This window comes from Phyllobates terribilis, unplaced genomic scaffold (genome assembly GCF_046119375.1).
Source record: "Phyllobates terribilis strain yellow unplaced genomic scaffold, ASM4611937v1 Scaffold_2__4_contigs__length_985480577, whole genome shotgun sequence".
NCBI lineage: Eukaryota > Metazoa > Chordata > Amphibia > Anura > Dendrobatidae > Phyllobates > Phyllobates terribilis.
The window spans coordinates 951,784,383-951,810,287 of NW_027362762.1; the positions used below are offsets into that span (position 1 = coordinate 951,784,383).

A 25,905-nucleotide genomic window follows, 5' to 3' on the forward strand; every position below is an offset into this window, starting at 1 on the left:
TGGCCTGCACATTGCGACAGAAGGAAAGCGCTGAGCATTGCCATCTTAACGATGTGCACGGCCAGCTTCTTATACCACACCTTGGCCTTTCTGAAAGCACTGTACGGCTGGAGGACTTGATCAGAGAGATCAACTCCTCCCATGTACTTGTTGTACCCCACTACACAGTCTGGTTTGACTACCTGTGTAGTGGAACCTCGTACAGTGCTGAGGGTGCTGCCATCACCATGTATGGTGGTCAAGAGAAGGACATCCCTCTTGTCCAACAGGTGGTCACTACATTGGGCTCTGCTCTCACCCCTTCTGCGCATCTGCCCAATTAGTGTCTTTGGGAGGCCTTTCTGATTTTTGCGGACAGTACCGCAGGCTGCAGTACGTTGCGCAGAGAGGGACTTGAAGAACGGGACACTGGTATAAAAGTTATCCACATACAGGTGATAACCTTTATTCAGCAGTGGGTGCACCAAGTCCCACACAATTTTCCCACTCACTCCCAGAATAGGGGGGCATTCAGGAGGTTCAATCCGGGAGTCCTTCCCTTCATAAACGCTAAACTTGTGAGTGTACCCTGAGGTTCTCTCACAAAGTTTATACAGCTTGATCCCGTACCTGGCCCTCTAACTGGGCAGGTACTGCCGGAATCCAAGCCGCCCCTTAAAATGAATTAGGGGCTCATCCACGCACATGTCCCTTTGGGGCACGTACACTTCAGCAAACTTGTTGAAGTGCTCGATGACCAGCCAAACTTTGAAAAGACGATCAAAGTTCGGGTCATCGCGTGCAGGACACCTTGCATTATCATTGTAATGCAAGAACTTGTGGATGGCCTCAAAACGTTTCCGGATCATCACCATTCCGAACACTGGAGTGTTATACAAAACGTCAACACTCCAGTATTGCCGAACCTCTGGCTTCTTCAGGATGCCCATATGAAGGACCAGGCCCCAAAACTTCATCATTTCTTCTGCGTCTACAGGAGACCAGTTAGAAAATAATGAAGAGGGGTTTTGTTCCAAAAATTGATGAGCGTATGAATTAGTTTGGCCCACCATGAGGTTTATAAAGTCCTCAGAGAAAAAGACTTTGAAAAAGTCTAGTTCTGTGAGGCCGGTGGTGTCAAACTTGATTTCTGATTCCGCCACGAAATCAGGAATCAGTGGCTCATAATTTTCGGGGGGTGAGGTCCATATGAGGTCAGTAGTGTGGGGCGGTGGATCATCTTCTCTCCTGCGACGACTGCGGGGCAGTCCAGCAGCACCTGAGGAGGAAGAGGAGGATGACGAGGGGTCGGAAAAATAAAGAAATGTGGGATCCTCGCCCTCGCTGTCAGTGTTGGAGGCAAGAAAAGAATATGCCTCTTCCGCTGAATAGCGAGTTTGGCATGAGTGGGACATTTTTATTTTCTTATGTATGTAGTGTGTGTGTGTCAGTACTTTATTTAGAGTGTGTGTGTCAGTGTGCTTGGTGTGAACTTTTTTTTTCTGAAAAGAAAAAGAGAAAAAAAGGAACTACTGTAGGTGGTGCAAACAGCGAGCACGAGTGCGGATCGGTGAACTATGTCACCAATCAACTCTCGACAGCTGCTGGGTGTGTGCGCGGATGTGGTGCAAAGGTGGGGGGGAGTGTAAAACAGCGAGCACGAGTGCGGATCGGTGAACTATGTCACCAATCAACTCTCGACAGCTGCTGGGTGTGTGCGCCGATGTGGTGCAAAGGTGGGGGGGAGTGTAAAACAGCGAGCACGAGTGCGGATCGGTGAACTATGTCACCAATCAACTCTCGACAGCTGCTGGGTGTGCGCGCGGATGTGGTGCAAAGGTGGGGGGGGAGTGTAAAACAGCGAGCACGAGTGCGGATCGGTGAACTATGTCACCAATCAACTCTCGGCAGCTGCTGTGTGTGTGAGTCATCATCGATCGCTCCAATCAGAGCTGGCTGGGGCTTCTATGACATCACAGGGGTCATGGGGCGGTGACAGGCAGGTCACCGCACGGTCCCGCTATGATCGGTGTGATCATAGCAGTTTGGGGCCAGGGCTGGTGTTTCCTAGCAACAGCCTAGGATCAGTGCTCTTAGGATCTGATCTGATTGCCGGAAACAGTGAGAAATGCTGTGATTGGCTGTTCAGAATTGAACAGCCAATCACAGCGATTGGAGGTGCGGGGGGGCGGTGACACCCCCCGAGGTGCTGGCGCCATCCCCCTAGGGAACTTGAACCTGCGATCGTCTGATCACTTGTACTATATAATGCAATACTTGAGTATTGCAGTACAATGATGCTTGAAAGTTTGCAAACCCTTCAGAATCTTTCATATTCTTTGCATAAATTTTACCTAAAACTACATCAGATTTTCACACAAGTCCCAAAAGTAGATAAAAAAACAAATCATATAAATTAGTTAGAAATATTAGACTTTGTAATTTTTTTTCTTATTAAGGCTATGTTCACACATGTTGGGTTTTTCAGCATCACAAATCTGCAGCAAAACCTAATTTCTTGCAGGAAATCAGCAGTGTCAAAAACGCAGGTTTTGCTGCTTTTTTTGATGCGTTTTTTTCAGCGTTTTTTTTTCACTGTCTTTCTGTCTCTATATATGCATGTACATAGAGTTCTGTGGAAAAAAAAAAGAACCCCATTCTATTTTGCCATCAAAAACACTGAAAAAAATGCTGAAAAAACACTAATGCAAATTTGGCTGGGTTTTTGCTGCTGAAAAAACGCTGAAAGAAGTGACATGCTCTATTTTCCGAAAACCCAACCAAGGCACAAAATACGCAACAGAAAAAAAACATGATGTGTGAACAGAGAGTTCTGTTTTCTCATAGACTTTGCTGGTACTGCAAAACGCAGCTGAAAATTTGCATAAAAATCTGCAGCAAAAAAACGCTGAAAAACCCAACAAGTGTGAACATAGCCTTAGGAAAATGATCTAATATCACATGTCTGTGAGGGGAAAAAGTATGTGAACCCTTTGCTCTCAGCATCTAAACCTTGCAATAACTGCTTCTAAAAGTTTCCCATAGTTATTGATTAGTCCTGCACATTGGAAAAGTATCAAAAGTACATAAAACAGTATCTTGTTGATGGTTTTCAATTATCAATAGTATATTGCTGATGGTTTCCAATTATCAATAGTATATTGCTGATGGTTTCCAATTATCAATAGTATATTGCTGATGGTTTCCAATTATCAATAGTATATTGCTGATGGTTTCCAATTATCAATAGTATATTGCTGATGGTTTCAGGTTATCCATGTTTATAGGAAGCATGGGAGTTTTTTTACACTGCGCAGAATAACAAGAAGCTGAGAAACTGAAGATGGCAGCAAAAAAAGTAATTATATAATGCTGACTACGCAGAAAAGTGTGCGCCAGAGGCGGAGCCTCACTTTTACCGTTCTTCTCTAATATGCCCGGGTCATAATTAAAGGGGAACTACACGAGTAATTAATTGTGGTAGTGCTCAGTCTCTGCAACTTACCCAAAAAAGGGTAAAGCTCTGGGAAAGAAACCTTTCGGCAGCCTCTGAACTATAAACCCACTTTATTGGCAGTGACCTCTAGAGATAGAGACCAGGGCAGGGAGACAAAGTGTTGCGGCACTGTTTATAGGGACGATCTCTGACTGGCACTGCATTTAGAGGCACTTTACGAATGGTACTGTTAATTGGGATGCTGTATATGGGGACATGCTCTGGTTCGTCCTGTTTATGGGGATATTTTCTATCTGGCACTGTTCAGCGGTGTATTGACACTGTTAATAGGGGCACTATGAGGACATTTTCTTATTGGTACTGGTTATAGAGAGATATTTTCTTTCTGATATTATCACTTTGGGTACCGTTCATGCCGGCATTTTCTGTCTGGTGCTGCTCATGGGGGACACTTTCTGTCTGGCACTGTTAGTGGGCTACCAGTACTGTACTGTCAGTAGGATACCGCAGGAGTGCATTTTCTGCTTACAGGATGTTTCTGGCTGGCACTGTGAATGGGGGTACTTTAGGGATGACTGTAAATAGGGGCACTGTTTATGTAGGTACTGCCTAGCTAGCACTGTGTAAAAGGACCCTTTCTGGGTGAGCGATGCCTATAGGGACACTCTCTGGCTAGAACTGGTAATGGGGGCACTTTCTAACTGGCACTGTTAATGAGGGTATTAATTAAGTGGACTCTCCCAGGCCAGCACTATTTACAAGGTAACTTTTTGGCCAGCATTAAGGACACTGTCTGGCTAGCCCAGGGGCACATTCGATCTGGCACTGTTATTGGGGGTACTCATTAATTAGGGCACTATTTATCTGGGCACTCTCTGGGACTTTTGGCCAGAACAGTTATCATGGACAGAAAGTTTATGGGAACATGTTCCACCTGACACTGTTAATGAGGGTACTGTTTATATGGGCTCTTTTTAGCCAGAGCTGTTATCTGGGTCTCTGGCCGGCACTGTTTTGGGGACACTGTTTATGTGGGCACTCTCAGGCCAGGACTGTTAATAAGGACACTTTATGACCATTTTTCTTATCAGGGACACACCGGTTAGTTTATAAGGGGCACTTTTATCTAGCCATGTTATTGGGAATACTCTCGGGGTACTGTTATATGGACACTCCCTGGCCAGCGCTGTATACAAGGACACTGTTTTTGGCCAGCGCTGTCTACAGGTATCTTCTCTGACTAGCACTTTTTAGGGGACACTTTTATTCTGGCACTGATAACAGGGGCACTCTCAGGATGACATTATCACGGGGGGTACTGTTATGGTGGAAATTCCTGGCTAACGCCGATTACAGAAACACTTTCTAGCTGGCAGCATTAATAGGCTACTAGTTATGAGGGTAACTAACACTGCTCATAGGGATATCTTGGCACTATTAATAGGGGTACTCCCAGGCTGATATTGTCAATGAGGGTACTGTTATGTTGACACTTTTTGTCTAGTACTGTATGTAGGGGAGCTCTCTTGTTAGCACTTTCTATGGGGACACTTTGTTGCTGAGACAGTTAATAGGGGCAGTCGTGACTGACATTATCAAATAGGGTACTGTTATGTGGGTACTGCTTTGTTAACACCAATGACACTTTCTATCTGGCACTGTTAATAGGTGACTACTTATAACACTGCTAATAAGGACATTTTTTGGTACCGTTCACATGGGCACTCCTGCAAGACACTTTTTTGTCCGGCACTGTCTATAGGGACAGTCTCCTGCTGCCATTGTTAACAGGAGAAATATTTGGGGGGGCTACTGTCTGGCACAGGTTATGAAGAACTCTGGTACTGATAATAGAGGTGCTGTGGCTGTCATTATGGGGCATGAGAAATATTTTGGAGAGGAGCTTGAATGCCAAAGAAGTGCAATTTTTGAATGTTTCTGAACCTGATCTGATAGGCTGAGATGTGTGAGAATGACCAAAGTCGCCCTCCAGTCATTCTCACATACCTCCTTGTACCTCACCCTACCTGGAGAGCCCCTGGGTGTAGTGCTCTTACTTATTTTTGGGTATCATTAAAGAGTGGGAAGGTTTGGGAAAGGGAGTCAACCAAGCCCTCTGCCTATTACTACAGCAGGATCTTACACCTTCACTCGTGATGCAAAGATATTTGGCATTTTTTATCTCCATGACAGAGTTGAAGGCCAAAGAGGTGAAAGTGGAGCCCATGAGCCCAGAGCTCCTGGAGTCGGCAGAGCAGCTTTTTGTGGAGGACCTCTACAACCGGGTCAAGGAGAAGATAGATGACCGGAGCTTGTTCAACACCCCGTGTGTCATGGATCTGCAGAGAGAACTTCTCAAGGACCATATGGAATCTCCACTTAACGAGGTCGATGAAGTCTGGCCCAATGTCTTCATCTCCGAAAAGTGAGTCTTCAATAAAGGTTGTATCCAATAGAAGACAACAACTGTACATGGATGGATGAAATATTAACTGCATATATAGACTATGTTTATAGAAATGAAGGTACTTGGTGCATAAATTGGCCAATGAGCCCATCAACCACGGCAAAGCGACCTTTCTTTGATGGAACTCTAACCTAATATCATGCCTCTCCCGAGCTAAAAACCTACAAGTTTAAAGGGCAAGAAGAATCCAGAACTAATCAAGAATAACCCTAGGCTGATGGTAGGCATTCAGCGAAACATAGAGGTAGTCAAAACCTCCAATAGTATACCACAAAAATACTGACCAGCACTTCCGAACAGAATAAAGCAAGTGTGAACAGGTGCAAGCTGCCATGACTGCATAATATACAGAAGAATGCTGCAGCACACTGCACGAGCGCTCTATCCTACCTGCCCTTTAAATTTGTAGGCTATTAGCCTGAGAGAGGCATGATATTAGGTTAGGGTTCCATCAAAGAAGGTCGCCTTGTTGCGGCTGGTGGTCTCTCATGAATCGGCCAATTTATGCGCTAAGTACCTTCATTTTTATAAGTATATTCTATATGGCAGTGATACAGTTAAAATTTCATGTGTTTGCATATATCTTAGCGCCTGCAGTATTTTATTTTTTTTGATAGATAAGATAGATACAAGTGCTTCTCACTAAATTAGAATATCATCAAAAAGTTAATTAATTTCAGTTCTTCAATCCAAAAAGTGACACGCCTATATTATATAGAGTCATTACACACAGAGGGATCGATTATATAGAGTCATTACACACAGAGGGATCGATTATATAGAGTCATTACACACAGAGGGATCTATTATATAGAGTCATTACACACAGAGGGATCGATTATATAGAGTCATTACACACAGAGGGATCTATTATATAGAGTCATTACACACAGAGGGATCTATTATATAGAGTCATTACACACAGAGGGATCTATTATATAGGGTCATTGCACACAGAGGGATCTATTATATAGAGTCATTACACACAGAGGGATCTATTATATAGAGCCATTACACACAGAGTGATCTATTATATAGAGTCAATACACACAGAGGGATCTATTATATAGAGTCATTACACACAGAGGGATCTATTATATAGAGTCATTACACACAGAGGGATCTATTATATAGAGTCATTACACACAGAGGGATCTATTATATAGAGTCTTTACACACAGAGGGATCTATTATATAGAGTCATTACACACAGAGTGATCTATTATATAGAGTCATTACACACAGAGGGATCTATTTCACTTGTTTATTTCTGTTACTGTTGATGATTATGGCTTACAGCCAATGAAAACACAAAAGTCATTATCTCAGTAAATTAGAATACTTTATAACAACAGCTTGAAAAATGATTTTAAAATCCGAAATGTCTGTTCAGTAAATGCCTCAATACTTGGTCGGCTCCTTGTGCATCAATTACTGCATCAATGCGGCAATGTGGCATGGAGGGATCAGCCTGTGGCATGGAGGGATCAGCCTGTGGCTGCTGAGGGGTTATGGAAGCCCAGGTGGCTTTGATAGGAGCCTTCAGCTCGTCTGCATTGTGGGGTCTGGGGTCTCTCATCTTCCTCTTGACAATACCCCATAGATTCTCTATAATAGATCCTCTATGGGGTTAAGGTCAGGCGAGTTTGCTGCCAATCAAGCACAGTGATACTGTTGTGTGTAAACCAGGTATTGGTACTTTTGGCAGTGTGGACAGGGGCCAAGTCCTGCTGGAGAATGACATTTCCATCTCCATAAAGCTTGTCGGCAGAGGGAAGCATGAAGTGCTGTAAAATGTCCTGGTAGACGCTGCGCTGACTTTAGTCCTGATAAAACACAGTGGACCTACACCAGCAGATGACATGGCCCCCCAAACCATCACTGATTGTGGAGATTTCACACTAGACCTCCAGCAGCTTGGATTGTGGCCTCTCCACTCTTCCTCCAGACTCTGAGACCTTGTGGAGTGTGTCAGTGACTGCCTTCTGGACATCTGTCAAGTCAGCAGTTTTCCCCATGATTGTGGAACCTACTGAAACAGACTAAGGGACCTTTTTAAACGCATTGGAAACCTTTGCAGTTGTTTTTTGTTAATTATTCTAATTTACTGAGATGACTTTTGTGATTTCATTGGCTGTAAGCCGTAATCATCAACATTAACAGAAATAAATACTTGAAATAGATCCCTCTGTGTGTAATGACTCTATATAATAGATCCCTCTGTGTGTAATGACTCTATATAATAGATCCCTCTGTGTGTAATGACTCTATATAATAGATCCCTCTGCGTGTAATGACTCTATATAATAGATCCCTCTGCATGTAATGACTCTATATAATAGATCCCTCTGCGTGTAATGACTCTATATAATAGATCACTCTGCGTGTAATGACTCTATATAATAGATCCCTCTGTGTGTAATGACTCTATATAATAGATCCCTCTGTGTGTAATGACTCTATATAATAGATCACTCTGCGTGTAATGACTCTATATAATAGATCCCTCTGTGTGTAATGACTCTATATAATAGATCCCTCTGTGTGTAATGACTCTATATAATAGATCCCTCTGTGTGTAATGACTCTATATAATAGATCCCTCTGTGTGTAATGACTCTATATAATAGATCCCTCTGTGTGTAATGACTCTATATAATAGATCCCTGTGTGTAATGACTCCATATAATAGATCCCTCTGTGTGTAATGACTCTATATAATAGATCCCTCTGTGTGTAATGACTCTATATAATAGATCCCTCTGTGTGTAATGACTCTATATAATAGATCCCTCTGTGTGTAATGACTCTATATAATAGATCCCTCTGTAATGACTCTATATAATAGATCCCTCTGTCTGTAATGACTCTATATAATAGATCCCTCTGTGTGTAATGACTCTATATAATAGATCCCTCTGCGTGTAATGACTCTATATAATAGATCCCTCTGCGTGTAATGACTCTATATAATAGATCCCTCTGTGTGTAATGACTCTATATAATAGATCACTCTGCGTGTAATGACTCTATATAATAGATCCCTGTGTGTGTAATGACTCTATATAATAGATCCCTCTGTGTGTAATGACTCTATATAATAGATCACTCTGCGTGTAATGACTCTATATAATAGATCCCTCTGCGTGTAATGACTCTATATAATAGATCCCTCTGCGTGTAATGACTCTATATAATAGATCCCTCTGTGTGTAATGACTCTATATAATAGATCCCTCTGTGTGTAATGACTCTATATAATAGATCCCTCTGTGTGTAATGACTCTATATAATAGATCCCTGTGTGTAATGACTCTATATAATAGATCCCTCTGTGTGTAATGACTCCATATAATAGATCCCTCTGTGTGTAATGACTCTATATAATAGATCCCTCTGTGTGTAATGACTCTATATAATAGATCACTCTGTGTGTAATGACTCTATATAATAGATCACTCTGTAATGACTCTATATAATAGATCCCTCTGTGTGTAATGACTCTATATAATAGATCGCTCTGTGTGTAATGACTCTATATAATAGATCCCTCTGTGTGTAATGACTCTATATAATAGATCCTCTGTGTGTAATGACTCTATATAATAGATCCCTCTGTGTGTAATGACTCTATATAATAGATCCCTCTGTGTGTAATGACTCTATATAATAGATCGCTCTGTGTGTAATGATTCTATATAATAGATCGCTCTGTGTGTAATGACTCTATATAATAGATCCCTCTGTGTGTAATGACTCTATATAATAGATCCCTCTGTAATGACTCTATATAATAGATCCCTCTGTGTGTAATGACTCTATATAATAGATCCCTCTGTGTGTAATGACTCTATATAATATATGAGCTTCACTTTTTGTATTGAAGAACTGAAATAAATGAACTTTTTGATGATATTCTAATTTAGTGAGATGCACTTGTAGATATGAGATAGTTTAGGAGAGAGACAGAGGAAAAATTGATAAATAAATCATGTGTATTTCCCCATGTCAGTCACAGGAGGTGCAGCCGGTCGTCTTTGTCGAGGGTCCTACAGAAGCGGGAACGATCATTAAGAGGCGGCAGGTCCAGCTAGGGATGATGTTAGGTGATATGCCGCAGTATTGCACATTACTGACAGTGGGGGTATAATCGGGGCTCACAGTGGGGGCGGAAGCTTCTAGATCGTAGTTATCGGTATATCTGGGTTTTGATGCGTCAGATCTCACAGAAGCAGGATTTACTGCTTTATTTCAGGAGCGTGGCGGTCAACAAGGGGCGTCTGAAGCGTATGGGCATCACCCACATCCTGAATGCCGGACACAACACCACCGTCTTTACAGGGCCCAATTTTTACACCGGGATGGAAATTCAATACATGGGTGTGGAGGTCGACGACTTTCCGGACTGTGACATCTCCAAGTTCTTCCGACCTGCTGCCGAGTTCCTTGATGAAGCGTTACTCACCTACAGGGGTAATAATCGGTCACTTTCTTATCATTATATTGTGTCGGTCATGGCGGAGTATTCATTAAAACAGAATTTGCTGATTGCATGTGACACGCCGCACGCTGCTGTGCACAGCGCAGCCCCTCGCCTCTCCTGTGCCTCACACCTACATTTCCTTCTCTCCAGCATCCGGCTCACAATTTGGATTTTGATTGCAGCTTTGGATGTGACTAGAGTATAAAACACGATTTCACAACTAGTCCATGATAGGTAAAGATGTGAGACCTCCATCTTAGGACAAGTTAGATATGTCAAAGATGGGACCAACTTTTTAAACCGTGTTCACATACTGCTCCCTGAACGCAGCTTTGAGTGTAATTGGAGTATAAAACACAAAGTAACTCAAAACAAGAACAACGTAATCTGTCGTGCAGGCCAAAGTCATACATCCCTCATTATATACGCTGTAGATACACAGATGATATTAATATCTTTCATGTTCCTGAACAGTAAGTTGCTGACGCGCCCCTGGGCCTGTGTCGCGCTGCGTTGCGCACGCGGGAGCTTACCCGGAGCCGGATCTGTTTAGGGTTGTAGTCTCGTGGCGGTGACCCGGTCCGTGCCCAGGGAGTCAAACTGGACGGCAGTCTGTTAGCGGTAGAAAACGGTTGATGACTACGCCACCCGTTGAATGCAGCCAGGGGGCTGCTGCTGCAGGGCAGACCGCTGAGGCCGGTGGAAGGATGGTGCAGCGTGATAGTATAACCCCCAACGGGAGGGGTATGGCCTCAGGGCAGCCGACGTGGATGATGGGGGTAGCAGGAACCACTCAGAGACGGTATGGTAGCGTTCAGGGTCTTTACTGATAACAACGATAGACCCTCCCGGAGTACTTGCTAGCGAACGGGGCCTGGTCAGTCCTTGAGCAGATGGGATCTCCCCTGGCCAGGCGTAGTTGTAGGCCTCCCAAGCTGACTGTACTCTTCTGGCTACCTTGCTAGAAGCTGATGTAAGTAGCCCACGTCCCTGAGTGTACCGTGTGGTGCTCACCCGTATGGCCGGTGACTCGGGGCCTTCGGGCTTCTGGGCCAGGGGACCTGAAATCCCCTGCCTGACGGATTCTGCTGCTGGGTAGAAGTTAGTCCCCACAGCCTCGGACTCCGGGTCCGGTAAAGAATCTTCTTAGTCAGGGCGAGCTCTTTAGCTGCCAGCCCCTGACTCCTTGTGACTCTGCTGCTTCCTATGCTGCTCTTGTCTCTGCTCTTCCTGGACTCTATCACTCTGCCTCAGCCCCGGGTTTATACAGGGGAAGTTCTTCCCCTCCCAAGGCTGGGCAGGAGGTGTGGCATGCACAGGATCCCTGACCAAAGGACCTCCCACCTGCTCTCAGACGTAATATCTCTATCACTGTGACAACCAGACCCCTGGGGTGTCACACTCCCCCCTAGTGAAATTTAGTACTCCGGGACTAAACATTTTTTTAGAAAAATATAACAAGGTATATCAAAGAACAATAAAATACAATAAGGAAACACAATAAGATGGTCACGGATGTCCGCAACCGGGTGCAGTCTTTGAAGAAAAGCAAAGGTGTCCATTTCACCAACACAGGGAGACGTAACCAGGTAGGGGTCTGTCCTACCCCGAGTCCTTAACAGTCTCTAGTCCATCCTGGGTTACGCTCCAACTATATACAAAGGATTCCCGGTAAATCCACCGAAGACTCCTAAAAACAACTAGAAACACAAAATTACACACAAGCAACAATAAACAGGTAAACATTGTAAAACAACTTAAACATTTAGATCCTCCAACGTGCGGGTAACTGGCCTCTAGTGGCCCTAGTGGACCTACGGAGCTGACTGTCTGGCCCTGAACTACAGGGTGTAGGAGCTGTCAAGGGTAAACTGGGCAGCTGTCTACCGGCTCTTTGTCTCACTAGGGGTACGGCAGGCTCACTATAAGCAGAGGGTGGATTCTCCCGTTCCGCTTGGGTGGAGTCTTCTGCCTCCTGGACCGGCTGCTCTTCCAGCTCTACCCGTTGCTCCGTAGGTTCTTGGGATGATGGTTGGAGGAAGGTGAGTACGGGTACCACAACTGCACCATTGACTTGAGTCCAAGACCGAGGGAAGTCCCCGAGCACGGTACTAACCATATCTTCCCTTTCTTCCACGGGTCGATGGTCTTCCTGTTCCTCCTCAGGGTTCCTCAGTTGTTCGGGGCACTTCTTCAGGTGGTCCCGGGATACAATGGCTGTGGTTTCCCCTCCGTCTTTACTGATGGTACAGACCTTCGGGTTCTCGTGGCTTGAGGGCAGTACGGTGTACGGGTCCTTCTCCCACTGGTCGTCCAACTTGTGGAGCCGTCTCTTCCTCTTCAAGACCTGCTCTCCGGGTACCAGGGGAACAGCGGGAGCATACTGGTTGTAAGTCTTCTCTTGTCTTTCCCTAGCCTGACAAAGACTTCGCTCCACGCTCTCCTGTACTTTCCGGTACTGCTGCTGCCTCTCTGTGTCCCAGTCTGTTTCTGGTGAAGTGTCCTCGGGCGTCAGGACTCCCATTTCCAGGTCAACAGGTAACTTACCAGGTCTTGCCCTCATTAGGTAAGCCGGGGTACAGTTGGTGGAACCTACCGGGATGTGGTTGTATAGGTCCACCAGATCGGGCAACTTCTCAGGCCACAGACTGCGTTCTTCCAGGGGCAACGTTTTTAGAAGATCCATTACCACCTGGTTCATTTTTTCACAAAGTCCATTAGTTTGCGGATGGTAGGGTGTCGTCCTTATCTTCCGGCAGCCATACAGATTACAGAATTCCTGGAAGACCTCCGCTTCAAAGGCAGGTCCCTGGTCCGTCAGCACTTGGTCCGGGTACCCGTGTGGGCGGCAAAAGTGCTGCTGGAAGGCTCTAGCTGCTGTTCGAGCCGTTAAGTCCTTGACGGGGACGACAACCAGAAACCGGGAGTAATGATCCACGATGGTTAACGCGTAGACGTAGCCACTTCTGCTGGGGGTCAGTTTTACATGATCCAAGGCCACCAGTTCCAACGGTTGCCGGGTGACGATGGACTGCAGGGGAGTCTTCTGGCTGGCCCGGTCCTTCCTTCTCAGATTGCACGGGCCACAGTCTCTGCACCACTTCTCGATGGTTCCCCTCATGCCTACCCAGTGGAACCGCTCGCGCAGCAGGAACTCCAGCTTTTTCCACCCGAAGTGTCCAGCTCCGTCGTGGTATGCCTCCATCACCATGGCTGCGTCTCTTCGTGGCACCACTACTTGCCAGAGTAGTTCATGCGTCCTGGAGTTAACCATTCTGCGGCACAACTTCCCCTTGTAAAGGAACAGTCGACTCTTCTCTGCCCATAGTTGTTTGGCTTCCTCTGGAGCGTCTGATTCCAGGCTAGCCTCCGGGCGAGTCAGCATCTCCTTCACCAGTCGGACGGCAGGGTCGCTGTCTTGCGTTTCCGCCCAGTTGTAGTGAGGTAAGGGGTTCAACGTAGCAGCCTGCTTACTCCTTACCCGGTGGGAATACTGGATAGTCCCATGACGGTGGAACGCAGGGAGTTCAACTTCTTCCAGTCCCTCCGGATCTTCTCCTCCGTCCGGCAGGTTGGGCATCCTGGACAGGGCGTCCGCGTTGGTATTGGAGCGCCCTGCCCGGTATTTAATTGTAAACTCGTAGTTGGACAGACGGGCCATCCACCTCTGCTCCAGGGCACCGAGTCTTGCCGTGTCCAGGTGTATCAACGGGTTGTTATCCGTGTATACGGTGAACCGGGAAGAAGCGAGGTAATGCCTAAAGCGCTCGGTGACTGCCCATACCACGGCCAGGAACTCTAGCTTAAATGAGCTGTAATTCTCGGGGTTCCTTTCGGTGGGTCGCAGTTTTCGGCTGGCATAGGAGATCACTCGTTCTCTCCCCTGCTGAATCTGGGATAGTACGGCTCCTAGCCCGATGTTACTGGCGTCGGTGTAGAGGATGAAGGGCTGGCTATAGTCTGGGTACGCCAAGATTTCATCCCCCGTGAGGGCCATCTTCAGCTGGCGGAAGGACTCTTCTTCTAGCTCTTCCCATTTGAAGGGCGGCTTCTGGTTCTTGGCCTTCCGGGACTGGCCTATCAGGAGGTCCTGCATAGGCGCTGCCTTTTTGGTGAAACCGGGAATAAACCTTCGGTAGTAGCCTACCAACCCTAGGAACTGCCGCACTTCTTTTACGCTGGAGGGGCTTGGCCATCCCTTAATTGCGGTGATCTTATCGGGGTCGGGAGCCACTCCGTCAGCGCTCACCACGTGTCCCAGGTATTGCACCTTTGGTTTCAGGAGGTGACACTTGGAGGGTTTCACCTTTAGGCCATAACTCGCCAGAGCTTCGAACACCTCCGCCAGGTGTTTCAGGTGGTCCTCGTAAGTTTTGGAGTATACGATGACATCGTCCAGGTACAACAGGACCGTCTCGAAGTTTCTGTGGCCCAGACAGCACTCCATTAATCGTTGGAAGGTTCCTGGGGCGTTGCAGAGTCCGAACGGCATGCAGGTGAACTCACTAAGTCCCATCGGGGTGGTGAATGCAGTCTTCTCCCGGTCTGCCTCTGCTACAGGAACCTGCCAGTACCCGCTAGTGAGATCCAAGGTAGAGAAGAAGTTAGCAGATCTTAAAGCAGCCAATGACTCCTCTATCCTTGGTAAGGGGTACGCATCCTTGTGTGTGATACGGTTGATTTTCCGGTAATCTACACACATCCTCATGGTGTTGTCTTTCTTTTTGACTAAAACTAGTGGGGCTGCCCAGGGGCTACAGCTATCCCGGATTACCCCAGCCTCCTTCATGTCTCTAAGCATCCCCTTGGCGTGTTGGTAATGTGCAGGGGGTACGGGTCGATACCTCTCTTTTATGGGAGGATGATCTCCCGTGGGGATGCGGTGTTCTACCCCCTTGACTCGCCCGAAGTCTAACGGGTGTTTACTAAACACTCTCTCATACTCTTGAACCACCCGATAGACTCCTTGTTTCTGGTGTGAGGGAGTGGAGTCAGTACCCAGATGTAGTTGCTGACACCAGTCCTCCATGTCTTTCTTAGAGCCGTTACCTTCCTCCGGGTGAGATGGAGGCAAGGGTTCCACAAATTGTATAGAATTTTGATTAGTGGTATATAATTTGGCTAGCGTGGCATACCGGGGCAGGTACACTTCCCTCTCCCCGATATTTATTATGCGAACGGGCACCCTCCCATGGCGTACATTGACCACCCCCCGTGCTGTCAAAATGGTGGGCCTACTATCTGAGTAAACTGGTTCTACCATTGCCTGGTAATCTCTACCTCTCAGACCAATAGCTGCCCGGCACCAAATCATCATTTCACTTTTTGGGGGCATGGCAATAGGAAAAGGGTCACACATTCTTACGCTACCAATCTCACCGCCGGAGAGTTCCACTTGTTGCCGTTGCATCAGTGCCCGGATCTCTTTCTGGAGCACCCGCTGCTCGCCGGAGCTGGCATTCTTGGCAACCTGCTGTAAAAGGAAAATCACCTCTGCAAGACAATTTTCAATTACATTAGTTCCTAGAGTTATCTTTGGGTGACTCTCATGTTTGTCAATGTCTACAATGATCAGTCCCTGTGCGGCCAGTTCGACTCTACCAATTTTGATGGTCACCTCTTTAAATCCGATCTGTGGCACGGGCTGACCATTGCTGGCGATGATACTCAAGTCGTCGTCAGGGTAGCGGGTAATATCCGAGTCATTCCAGTACTGCTTGAAGAGCACGTACGGGATGGTGGTGACCTGTGACCCGGTGTCCAGTAGGGCACTCATGGGAATGCCATCCAGTACCACAGGCAAGACTGGACGTCCTCCCACATATCTGTCGCGCCAGTTCGATGGGCCTGGTGATCTTTTTCCTGGGGGTTGGCCCTCTACCCCAGGTTGTGCCCGTTTAAAGAACAGTACCTTTCCATATGTCCGGGTTGATTGCAGCGGCGGCAGATGGGTCGTCCGTCCTCGCTGTATCGGTCACTGGGTCTTCCTCTGGCCGGTGGGGTCCTCCTTGGTCGACGCCACGGGATGTCCTCCGGTCCGGATGCCAGCTGGATCTTCCCTGGAGTGGAAACCTGTAAAGACTGCACAGTTCGGGTTAGCGCAGCAACGCTCTTAACTAGCTCTTGGACCTGATGGTGTAGGTCTGGAGCCGGGTCATTGTCCAAAGCCTGCGCATCAGCTCCCACAGGCCCTGCCGACAAGGGCGCCGCCTCCTGGTGGTAAGTAATAGCTGGGCGCCTGTGGGTCACAACGCCACCCGGTGCTGGTTCTCGGAGCACCCGGATAGCTCTATCCTTGAACTGTGCAAAGTCCAGATGGGGATCCTGTAAGGCCATTGCCCGCAACTGGGTTCGGTGGGCATTGCAATATAAACCCTCTATAAATTGTTCAGTCAACAGCCTGTCCTCGTTTCCCACCCCATCAGGGTCGGTCTGCTTTATGGCCCTCAGGGCCTCTTGTAGGTTTAGTGCATAGTCCCTTATACTCTCATGCGCTCGCTGCTTGCACCCGTAGAATCTAAGCTTGATCTCGGCTGAGGTGCGGGTATCGAAGGTGTCCCTCAGCCGGGTTAGTATCTCTGCGACAGTCCTCCTCCCAGGTGGCCAAGATTTTACTTCTCTTTTGGCTGCCCCGATTAGTTGGGCCACCAGGATGCTCACTTTTTGCTCTTCTGTGAGGGGGTACACCTGGAAGAGGCTATCCAGCTTTTCTCTAAAGTCATGCAGGGTATGTGACTCCCCTGAGTACTGGGGTAGCCAAGCTGCTCCCGGGATATATGGCATGGTGAAGGGCATAACTGCAGCAGCGGTGGCGCTGGCGGGGGTCGAGGTAGTGAAGCTCTCCTCCGTATCCGACATCTTCCTCCCCCCTAGTGGACCGTGGCCTACCTTGCGATGATCCTCTTCCGTAGGCCGCGGCTCCGCAGTGGATCGTCAGGGTTGAGGACCTTCCGTCGCGCTCCTGTGACGTCGGCGTCTGCTGGGCTCCTTCCAGGACCTTACGCAACGTCCGGACGTGAGGCGGGGCTTCAGTTCTCGCGCGCTTTCGGAGTCCACGCCCCTCTTCTTCCCGCGCGGCGTCCTCAAGATGGCGTCCAATGGCGGGAAAACTCCACGGATGGCGGGAAGAAGGCTGAAGATGGCGCCGGATGGCGGGAAACTTCACCGATGGCGGGAAGAAGGCTGAAGATGGCGCCGGATGGCGGGAATCTTCACCGATGGCGGGAATCTTCACCACTGGTAAGTTTGAACAGTCTTTGCTTTTCAGGCACGCAGTACCCGGTGGTTGCGGGCACGTGATCCTGCCGACTACGCCAAAGTTGACGCGCCCCTGGGCCTGTGTCGCGCTGCGTTGCGCACGCGGGAGCTTACCCGGAGCCGGATCTGTTTAGGGTTGTAGTCTCGTGGCGGTGACCCGGTCCGTGCCCAGGGAGTCAAACTGGACGGCAGTCTGTTAGCGGTAGAAAACGGTTGATGACTACGCCACCCGTTGAATGCAGCCAGGGGGCTGCTGCTGCAGGGCAGACCGCTGAGGCCGGTGGAAGGATGGTGCAGCGTGATAGTATAACCCCCAACGGGAGGGGTATGGCCTCAGGGCAGCCGACGTGGATGATGGGGGTAGCAGGAACCACTCAGAGACGGTATGGTAGCGTTCAGGGTCTTTACTGATAACAACGATAGACCCTCCCGGAGTACTTGCTAGCGAACGGGGCCTGGTCAGTCCTTGAGCAGATGGGATCTCCCCTGGCCAGGCGTAGTTGTAGGCCTCCCAAGCTGACTGTACTCTTCTGGCTACCTTGCTAGAAGCTGATGTAAGTAGCCCACGTCCCTGAGTGTACCGTGTGGTGCTCACCCGTATGGCCGGTGACTCGGGGCCTTCGGGCTTCTGGGCCAGGGGACCTGAAATCCCCTGCCTGACGGATTCTGCTGCTGGGTAGAAGTTAGTCCCCACAGCCTCGGACTCCGGGTCCGGTAAAGAATCTTCTTAGTCAGGGCGAGCTCTTTAGCTGCCAGCCCCTGACTCCTTGTGACTCTGCTGCTTCCTATGCTGCTCTTGTCTCTGCTCTTCCTGGACTCTATCACTCTGCCTCAGCCCCGGGTTTATACAGGGGAAGTTCTTCCCCTCCCAAGGCTGGGCAGGAGGTGTGGCATGCACAGGATCCCTGACCAAAGGACCTCCCACCTGCTCTCAGACGTAATATCTCTATCACTGTGACAACCAGACCCCTGGGGTGTCACATTGCCATTTCAGCAGCAGTGATACAATTCTGCCATTCACTTCTCTTCACCACTAAGTGGACATCAGCCCCTTCCCAGTTATAGGGGCCCACCGGCCGGACAGGGGATAAAAATAATCCACCACCGCCACGACAGACCGGACTCCATGATGAATCACCCGGGCTGCAGCGTTATTTTAGGAGTAAGAATAACAAAGCGTAAAAATATAAGGAGAGAATAACAAGACAATCAACCGTCAGATGCCGGGTTTTGGTTTTCTACAAATAGTTTTGGATTAATGGCTTCATTATACTTCTCAGCTCATATGTGCCCACATTACACCCTCCTACCACTGCAACACGCCAGAAAATGAGACCTGGAGTGGAAAATGTTCTATCTGCTTAGATAGAAAGATAGATAGATAGATAGATAGATAGATAGATAATAGATAGATAGATAGATAGATAGATAATGGACAGATAGATAGATAGATAGATAATAGATAGATGATAGATAATAGATAGATGATAGATAGATAATAGATGATAGATAGATAATAGATAGATAATAGATAGATAATAGATGATAGATAATAGATAGATGATAGATAGATGATAGATAGATAGATAGATAGAGAATAGATAGATAGATAGATAATAGATAGATAGATAATAGATAGATGATAGATAATAAATAGATGATAGATAATAGATAGATGATAGATAAATAATAGATAGATAGATAATAGATGATAGATGGATGATAGATGATAGATAATAGATAGATGATAGATAATAGATAATAGATAGATGATAGATAATAGATGATAGATAATAGATGATAGATGGATGATAGATAATAGATAGATGATAGATAATAGATAATAGATAGATGATAGATGGATGATAGATAATAGATAGATGATAGATAGATGATAGATAATAGATAGATGATAGATAATAGATAGATAATAGATAGATGATAGATAATAGATAATAGATAGATGATAGATAATAGATGATAGATGATAGATAGATAATAGATGATAGATAATAGATGATAGATGGATGATAGATAATAGATAGATGATAGATAATAGATAATAGATAGATGATAGATAATAGATAGATGATAGATAATAGATGGATGATAGATGGATAATAGATAATAGATAGATGATAGATAGATAATAGATATATAGATGATAGATGATAGATGGATGATAGATAATAGATAATAGATAGATGATAGATGGATAATAGATAATAGATAGATGATAGATAGATAATAGATATATAGATGATAGATGATAGATGGATGATAGATAATAGATAATAGATAGATGATAGATAATAGATGATAGATGATAGATAGATGATAGATAATAGATAGATGATAGATAATAGATAGATAATAGATAGATGATAGATAATAGATAATAGATAGATGATAGATAATAGATAGATGATAGATAATAGATGGATGATAGATGGATAATAGATAATAGATAGATGATAGATAGATAATAGATATATAGATGATAGATGATAGATGGATGATAGATAATAGATAATAGATAGATGATAGATGGATAATAGATAATAGATAGATGATAGATAGATAATAGATATATAGATGATAGATGATAGATGGATGATAGATAATAGATAATAGATAGATGATAGATGGATGATAGATAATAGATAGATGATAATAGATAGATGATAGATAATAGATGATAGATAATAGATAGATGATAGATACAGCAGATACTCTTCATAGTTCATATGACTAAAATGCTGTAAAAGAATCAATCACACAGTTGTTTCTAAGTAAATACCCTTTTCCAATAGTTTTTCTAGAAACATTTGCCATACATCTCTAATACTATGACATCTTAGTAAAACTCCAGTAGACTTTGCCATGAACAGCTTTTCAGCAGTGCAGTAAATGACATTCACACGTTGGATCTTGTCATTTCTGTTTTTTTTAGCATCATCCTTGTGTTTTCACCTTCTAAATTCCTCCAGAATATAAATCATTTCTTGCCAGAGACCTGACCCATGTCCACTGGAGCCGTCACAAATAGCATCGTCCTTGTGCTATGAAGCGGCCGCCAAGAACAGGGCATTATAGATAATGGAAGAACATTCAGCAAATATGTCCCAAAGTCCTAATCTTTGCATCAGTTAAGGAATTGTTACACACTAGGTGTGAATGACTGCTCCCATAGTCAACTGCAAAAGTATGTACACCCCTGGGTAAAGAGATAACCATAGACCATCATCTTGGCCTGCCAAAACTTTTATGGAAGAGGGAGTGGGAGAAGCAGTTGGACATCTCCAGACTTATTGCTGTATTTCTTACTTTTACTCCCCTATTTACCACCCAAATATCCAATATTACCTTTTTAACTGACCCTTTCCCCCAATGACATTGCCCAAGGAACTTGCTGAGCTAGCTTTGCCGGCCCTTTCTGGTGTGTTGAGGATGTCATCTAGAAGCACAGTCTAGCAGGGACCACGTAAGAGCCAGCACACAACCTGCTGGAAGACCGGTTCCGCCGACTATTTATTCTATTATCTTAAACTAGTTAGGAGCCTTTAAGAAATATTTTTTAGTCCCCAGAACACCCCCTAAGACTATTTCATCTCTTGGGCCTATATGTGACATTTATAATATTTGGCACTGTGGCTTGGACACTCCTGATGTCTCTGAAGACACTAGAGCTGTGCCCCTCCGAATAATGGTGGTTTTATAATCAATAGGACGAAGACAAACTAAAACGTACTCATTTTACAAATCAATAACTTTTTTATTTTCTTCTTCCATAGGTAAAGTTTTGGTGAACAGTGAAATGGGCATGAGCAGGGCTGCCGTCCTGGTTGTAGCCTATTTGATGATTTTCCATCACATGACTATCCTCGAAGCCCTTATGACCCTACGCAAGAAACGAGCCATCTATCCCAATGATGGTTTCATAATGCAGCTTCGAGATCTTAATGAAAAATTGCTGGAAGAACGCGAATACTCTGACGGAGGGGACGATGATAGCAATAGTCAAAGTTCGGTCGTAGAAGCCAAGGCACACTCTATAGTCGTAGAAGAAGATGGAGAGAGCATCATGGGAGCCAAAGTTCACTCCATTACTTTTGAGGAAGAAGATTCAACGAGCATCATGGGAAGTGCCATGAGCATGGTAGGAAAGTCAAGTGTAGTGTCCAAACAGCCAACACTCATCGACGAAGACGAGGAGGAGAAGATCTATGACGAGTGGAGACGAAAACAAGGACTTCCACCAAGAGAGGTACCGAAGAAAGAAGATGGGCAAAGCGTAAAGCTTCCAGAAGAAGGGGAAGTGAGTGATGATCAGCTAAGACAGATGATTTATGGCTGGCAGAAGGAAAATGCAAAATACCATTCCCTAGACCCTGGAGAAGATGGAAGTTCTATAATGAGTGAGAAATGTTATACACCAAGTGAAATTAGTGATGTGGAAAGTGTCACCTCCCAGGAAATTCGGATGTTGAAGCAGCAATTTGAAGCAAGTCGAATGAATCGAACTGCCAGAGGGCGTTCCGACTCTGAATCGACGGATAGTACCTGGGATATATGGAACCAGCGGCTCATGGAGATCGAGAAGGAAGCCATCACGAAGAGCGACGAGAAAGAGAAAAAGAGAGAGAAGGATATCGATGAAGAAAGTCTCTGCTCGGAAGCAAGTTCTTTATTCAACTTTTGCAAAAACAACAAGCATAAGCTGACTCCTCTGGAAAGATGGAAAGTTAAGAGAATTCAATTTGGGTATCACAAGAAAGACTCCGAAACATCGGATGGCCAAAACAAGGAGGACAATGGTGAAAAGAAAGAGGAGGACCAGATGAGTCAATCGGATGTAAACATATCGGCCTACCAGGCCTGGAAGCTAAAGCACCAGAAGAAAGTAGGCAACGAAAATAAGGAGGAAATAGTGGAACTGGCCAAAGGAGAAGACACCGCAAGTATCAAACGCAAACAAAGGAGAGCCGAGGTTTTAGAACGTTCGAAGCAGACCTTGGAGGAAAGTCAATCTATATGCGGCTGGGATAATGAAAGTTCAATAAGTGGTAGCATCCCGTTATCTGCTCTTTTTCAGATTGCACCTTCATCTAGCGGTGGTAACGATGCAGCCTCAGTGTTGAGCATGCAGAGCAACAGGTCCCGTCAGTCCCAGGCTAGAAGTTCTGTTAGCCAAACACAGGTTCCGACTGTACTCCCACCAAATTTACCACCTGGAGCAGATGCCATTTCCATAGCCGGTATTCAGAACTGGATAGCTAATGTGGTGAATGAAACAATTGCCCAAAAGCAGAATGAGATCATGATGATGTCCCGAGCTTCTTCATCGATGAGCATGGCCTCTGGAGATCTTGGAAGAAGAGCGGATGATGAAAGATCTTCCATACTTGGTGCGGTAGGAGGTTCGTGTCTCTCAGGTTCTGGATTTCAGCACCGTGACTTAAAAAGCTCAGATTCTGTATTGTCTTATAATTCATCAACGAGCTCAACTGCAAATTTACCAAGTGCTAAGAGAAAAATTACCCAAACTAGTGTCCCACTCTTTGGACTTTATATGGATGACGTGGATTTAAAAAAGCTCAACCAAAAAGAGCATGAAATTAGGGAAGAGTTGACAGATAAACTGACCCAGTATCGAAAGGAAAAAGTTGTCTCTGACAACAAGAGGAGCTACACGTACAGAAAGAAAAAGGCAAAAGGCACAGAAGAAGACGAAGATGAAGAGAAAGAAAGCGTTCTAAGCTCCCAATTACAAAGTTCTAGGTTGTACTCTGATCAGGAGTATAAAAAACATGAAAAAACATCCTACCTAGGCAATCTCAGTAATATTTCGAGCACCAACTACACAAGTTCAGATCTGCAAACAAATGTAAGCAAATGGCTCAGTGGTGTGAACACTGAAAGGTCTTCAGTGTCTCAAAACGAAAGATCTTCAGTAATGTCAAGAAAATCAGAGCATGAGCGAGACATGGACTCTCAAGTCAATGGATACTCCAAGAAGTCATCAGAATGGGACAAAAAGGGTTCTTCATCCTATCAGAGCTACAGAGATACAACCAGGACCACATCAAGATTTTCAATGTCTTCTGAAGAAGAGTACGATCATATCAGGCGTGCGAAAGTCTATGAAACGCCGAGTCCAGAACCATACCCCAGTGATCACTCACAAGAAAGAAATGGGTTAGAAGATCTACCGGGCACTAGACAATCTAGAAGAGGCGACTTAGAAGATCATGAAGATACTGATATATCAGACGCAACCGATTTAGGCTCCAAAAGAATATTTACAGGGAAGTTTAAGAACGATGAAGAAGAGGAAAGTGATCCTTTAGAAAGTAGCAGCTCCGGAAGCCGATGGGCTCGTAATAGAAAGACCAAAGAAGAAACAGAAGAAATGGATGATGATGATATCATCGCGGCATGGAGGAGCCGACAGGGGGAGATGAAAGAAAGACTCAGGAGACGCAAAGAGGAGGACTGAATCTCCAAATCGTAATCTAGGTCGTTAGTTGCCCAGTCCACCTCTTTTTTTTGTGCCATTGTAGCCTTGCTATCAGTTTCAGTGCATCATTGGCCTTTGTGTATTGCAGTTGGCAGAAATATCTCCTGCCACCATTTATTTGAATCTCTCAAAGGGTTTTGCCAGTATGTAAAGAAAGCAAAATAAATATACAGTATATCTCATCTGAAACGTCTAGAAGTTTCCAGCATATGGTGTTTTAGTTGCTAACCGTTCTCAAGATGCTGTTATTGAATGAGGACACTCTTGTTTCCATTCCCAGGATGTGACCTGGACATAGCTAGCCCTGCTCTCAGAAGAACACTTCATACAATCCAGGAGTCCACACCACACACAATTGTCTTTTCTAATTAGTAAATTCTTTATTTATATTGATAAAAATCAGAACCCTTGTAAGTTCTACACTGACCTCTTGGCCCAAACTAGCCTATAGACTGCCTCTGACTCTTGTGTAGAAGTATTTTCTAGGCATGCTTTGATCCAGACAAAGGTCTTTGTGAAGGCAGAGGGAGGAGGTGAGCTGTGATATCACCTATTGTGAATGGAGGATCCTGTGTTATCTACTGTATATAGAGGTGTTATCAGTCATTGTGCAGGAGGAGGAGGTGAGCTGTGATATCACCTATTGTGAATGGTGGATCCTGTGTTATCTACTGTATATAGAGGTGTTATCAGTCATTGTACAGGAGGAGGTGAGCTGTGACATCACCTATTGTGAATGGAGGATCCTGTGTTATCTACTGTATATAGTGGTGTTATCAGTCATTGTGCAGGAGGAGAAGGTGAGCTGTGACATCACCTATTGTGAATGGTGGATCCTGTGTTATCTTTTGTATATAGAGGTGTTATCAGTCATTGTACAGAAGGAGGAGGAGGTGAGCTGTGACATCACCTATTGTGAATGGTGGATCCTGTGTTATCTACTGTATATAGAGGTGTTATCAGTCATTGTACAGGAGGAGGAGGGGGTGAGCTGTGATATCACCTATTGTGAATAGTGGATCCTGTGTTATCTATTGTATATAGAGATGATAGACAAACTTCGGCCCACATCATAATCCTTGCGGGTAGGGGGTCTGGAAAATCAACTCATCCTCAATCACCGCATACTTGTGCCTACTCAAAAACATATAAACACAGGAGAACCCACGAGTATAATGGCATAAAAAGACTTTATTAATATATGATTCATTAAAAAGCGATACATCAATTATAAATAGTATTATCAGAGTGTAATCATGCGGATATATAGATCATATTCAATTACTGAGCTTAAACAGAGAAAAAGGGGGAAAGAAGAAAGTATTTCCCCACAGGGCCCCAGTAGACAGTGCACAATAATGGAAAAGCAAAGGAGGAATCAGATGAACCAATCACTCAGTTGTAGATGTAGTAGACTACCATAGTCGATTCCATGAAAGGACACAGTCACTCACCGTATAGGCGGGGGTCCAGCTCAGGGGGGAACAGTGCAGAGACAGGACAGTGGCCAAATTAGAGCCTCGACGTACGTTTCGCCAATGGATTTAGCTTTTTCAAGAGGTATATGTGATGGAGCTGCAAGGACTTCTTATATACGCCCCCAAAAACGATCACATGTGTGATCATGTGATCAGCCAAGATGGCCGCTCATCAGCCAGTGCTCACGGCGCATGTGCCAGGGTTATCAGCGCCTCCCCGCGAGCTTCCCACCCGTCATGACGTCGGCGCGTGTCCGGGAGTGC

General features: G+C 45.5%; 1 protein-coding gene across 1 annotated transcript in view; it reads left to right on the plus strand.

Moving 5' to 3' along the window:
- STYXL2 (serine/threonine/tyrosine interacting like 2) overlaps positions 1 to 24,345 on the plus strand; it is a 130,962-nt gene extending 106,617 nt beyond the window's left edge. Inside the window, exons 4-6 of the mRNA XM_073668557.1 lie at positions 5,630 to 5,861; positions 10,159 to 10,376; positions 21,438 to 24,345. Coding sequence (XP_073524658.1) covers positions 5,630 to 5,861; positions 10,159 to 10,376; positions 21,438 to 24,142 — 3,155 coding nt within the window. The 3' untranslated portion in view covers positions 24,143 to 24,345. The remainder of the gene's footprint in view (positions 1 to 5,629; positions 5,862 to 10,158; positions 10,377 to 21,437) is intronic.
- The last annotated feature ends 1,560 nt before the right edge of the window (positions 24,346 to 25,905 follow it).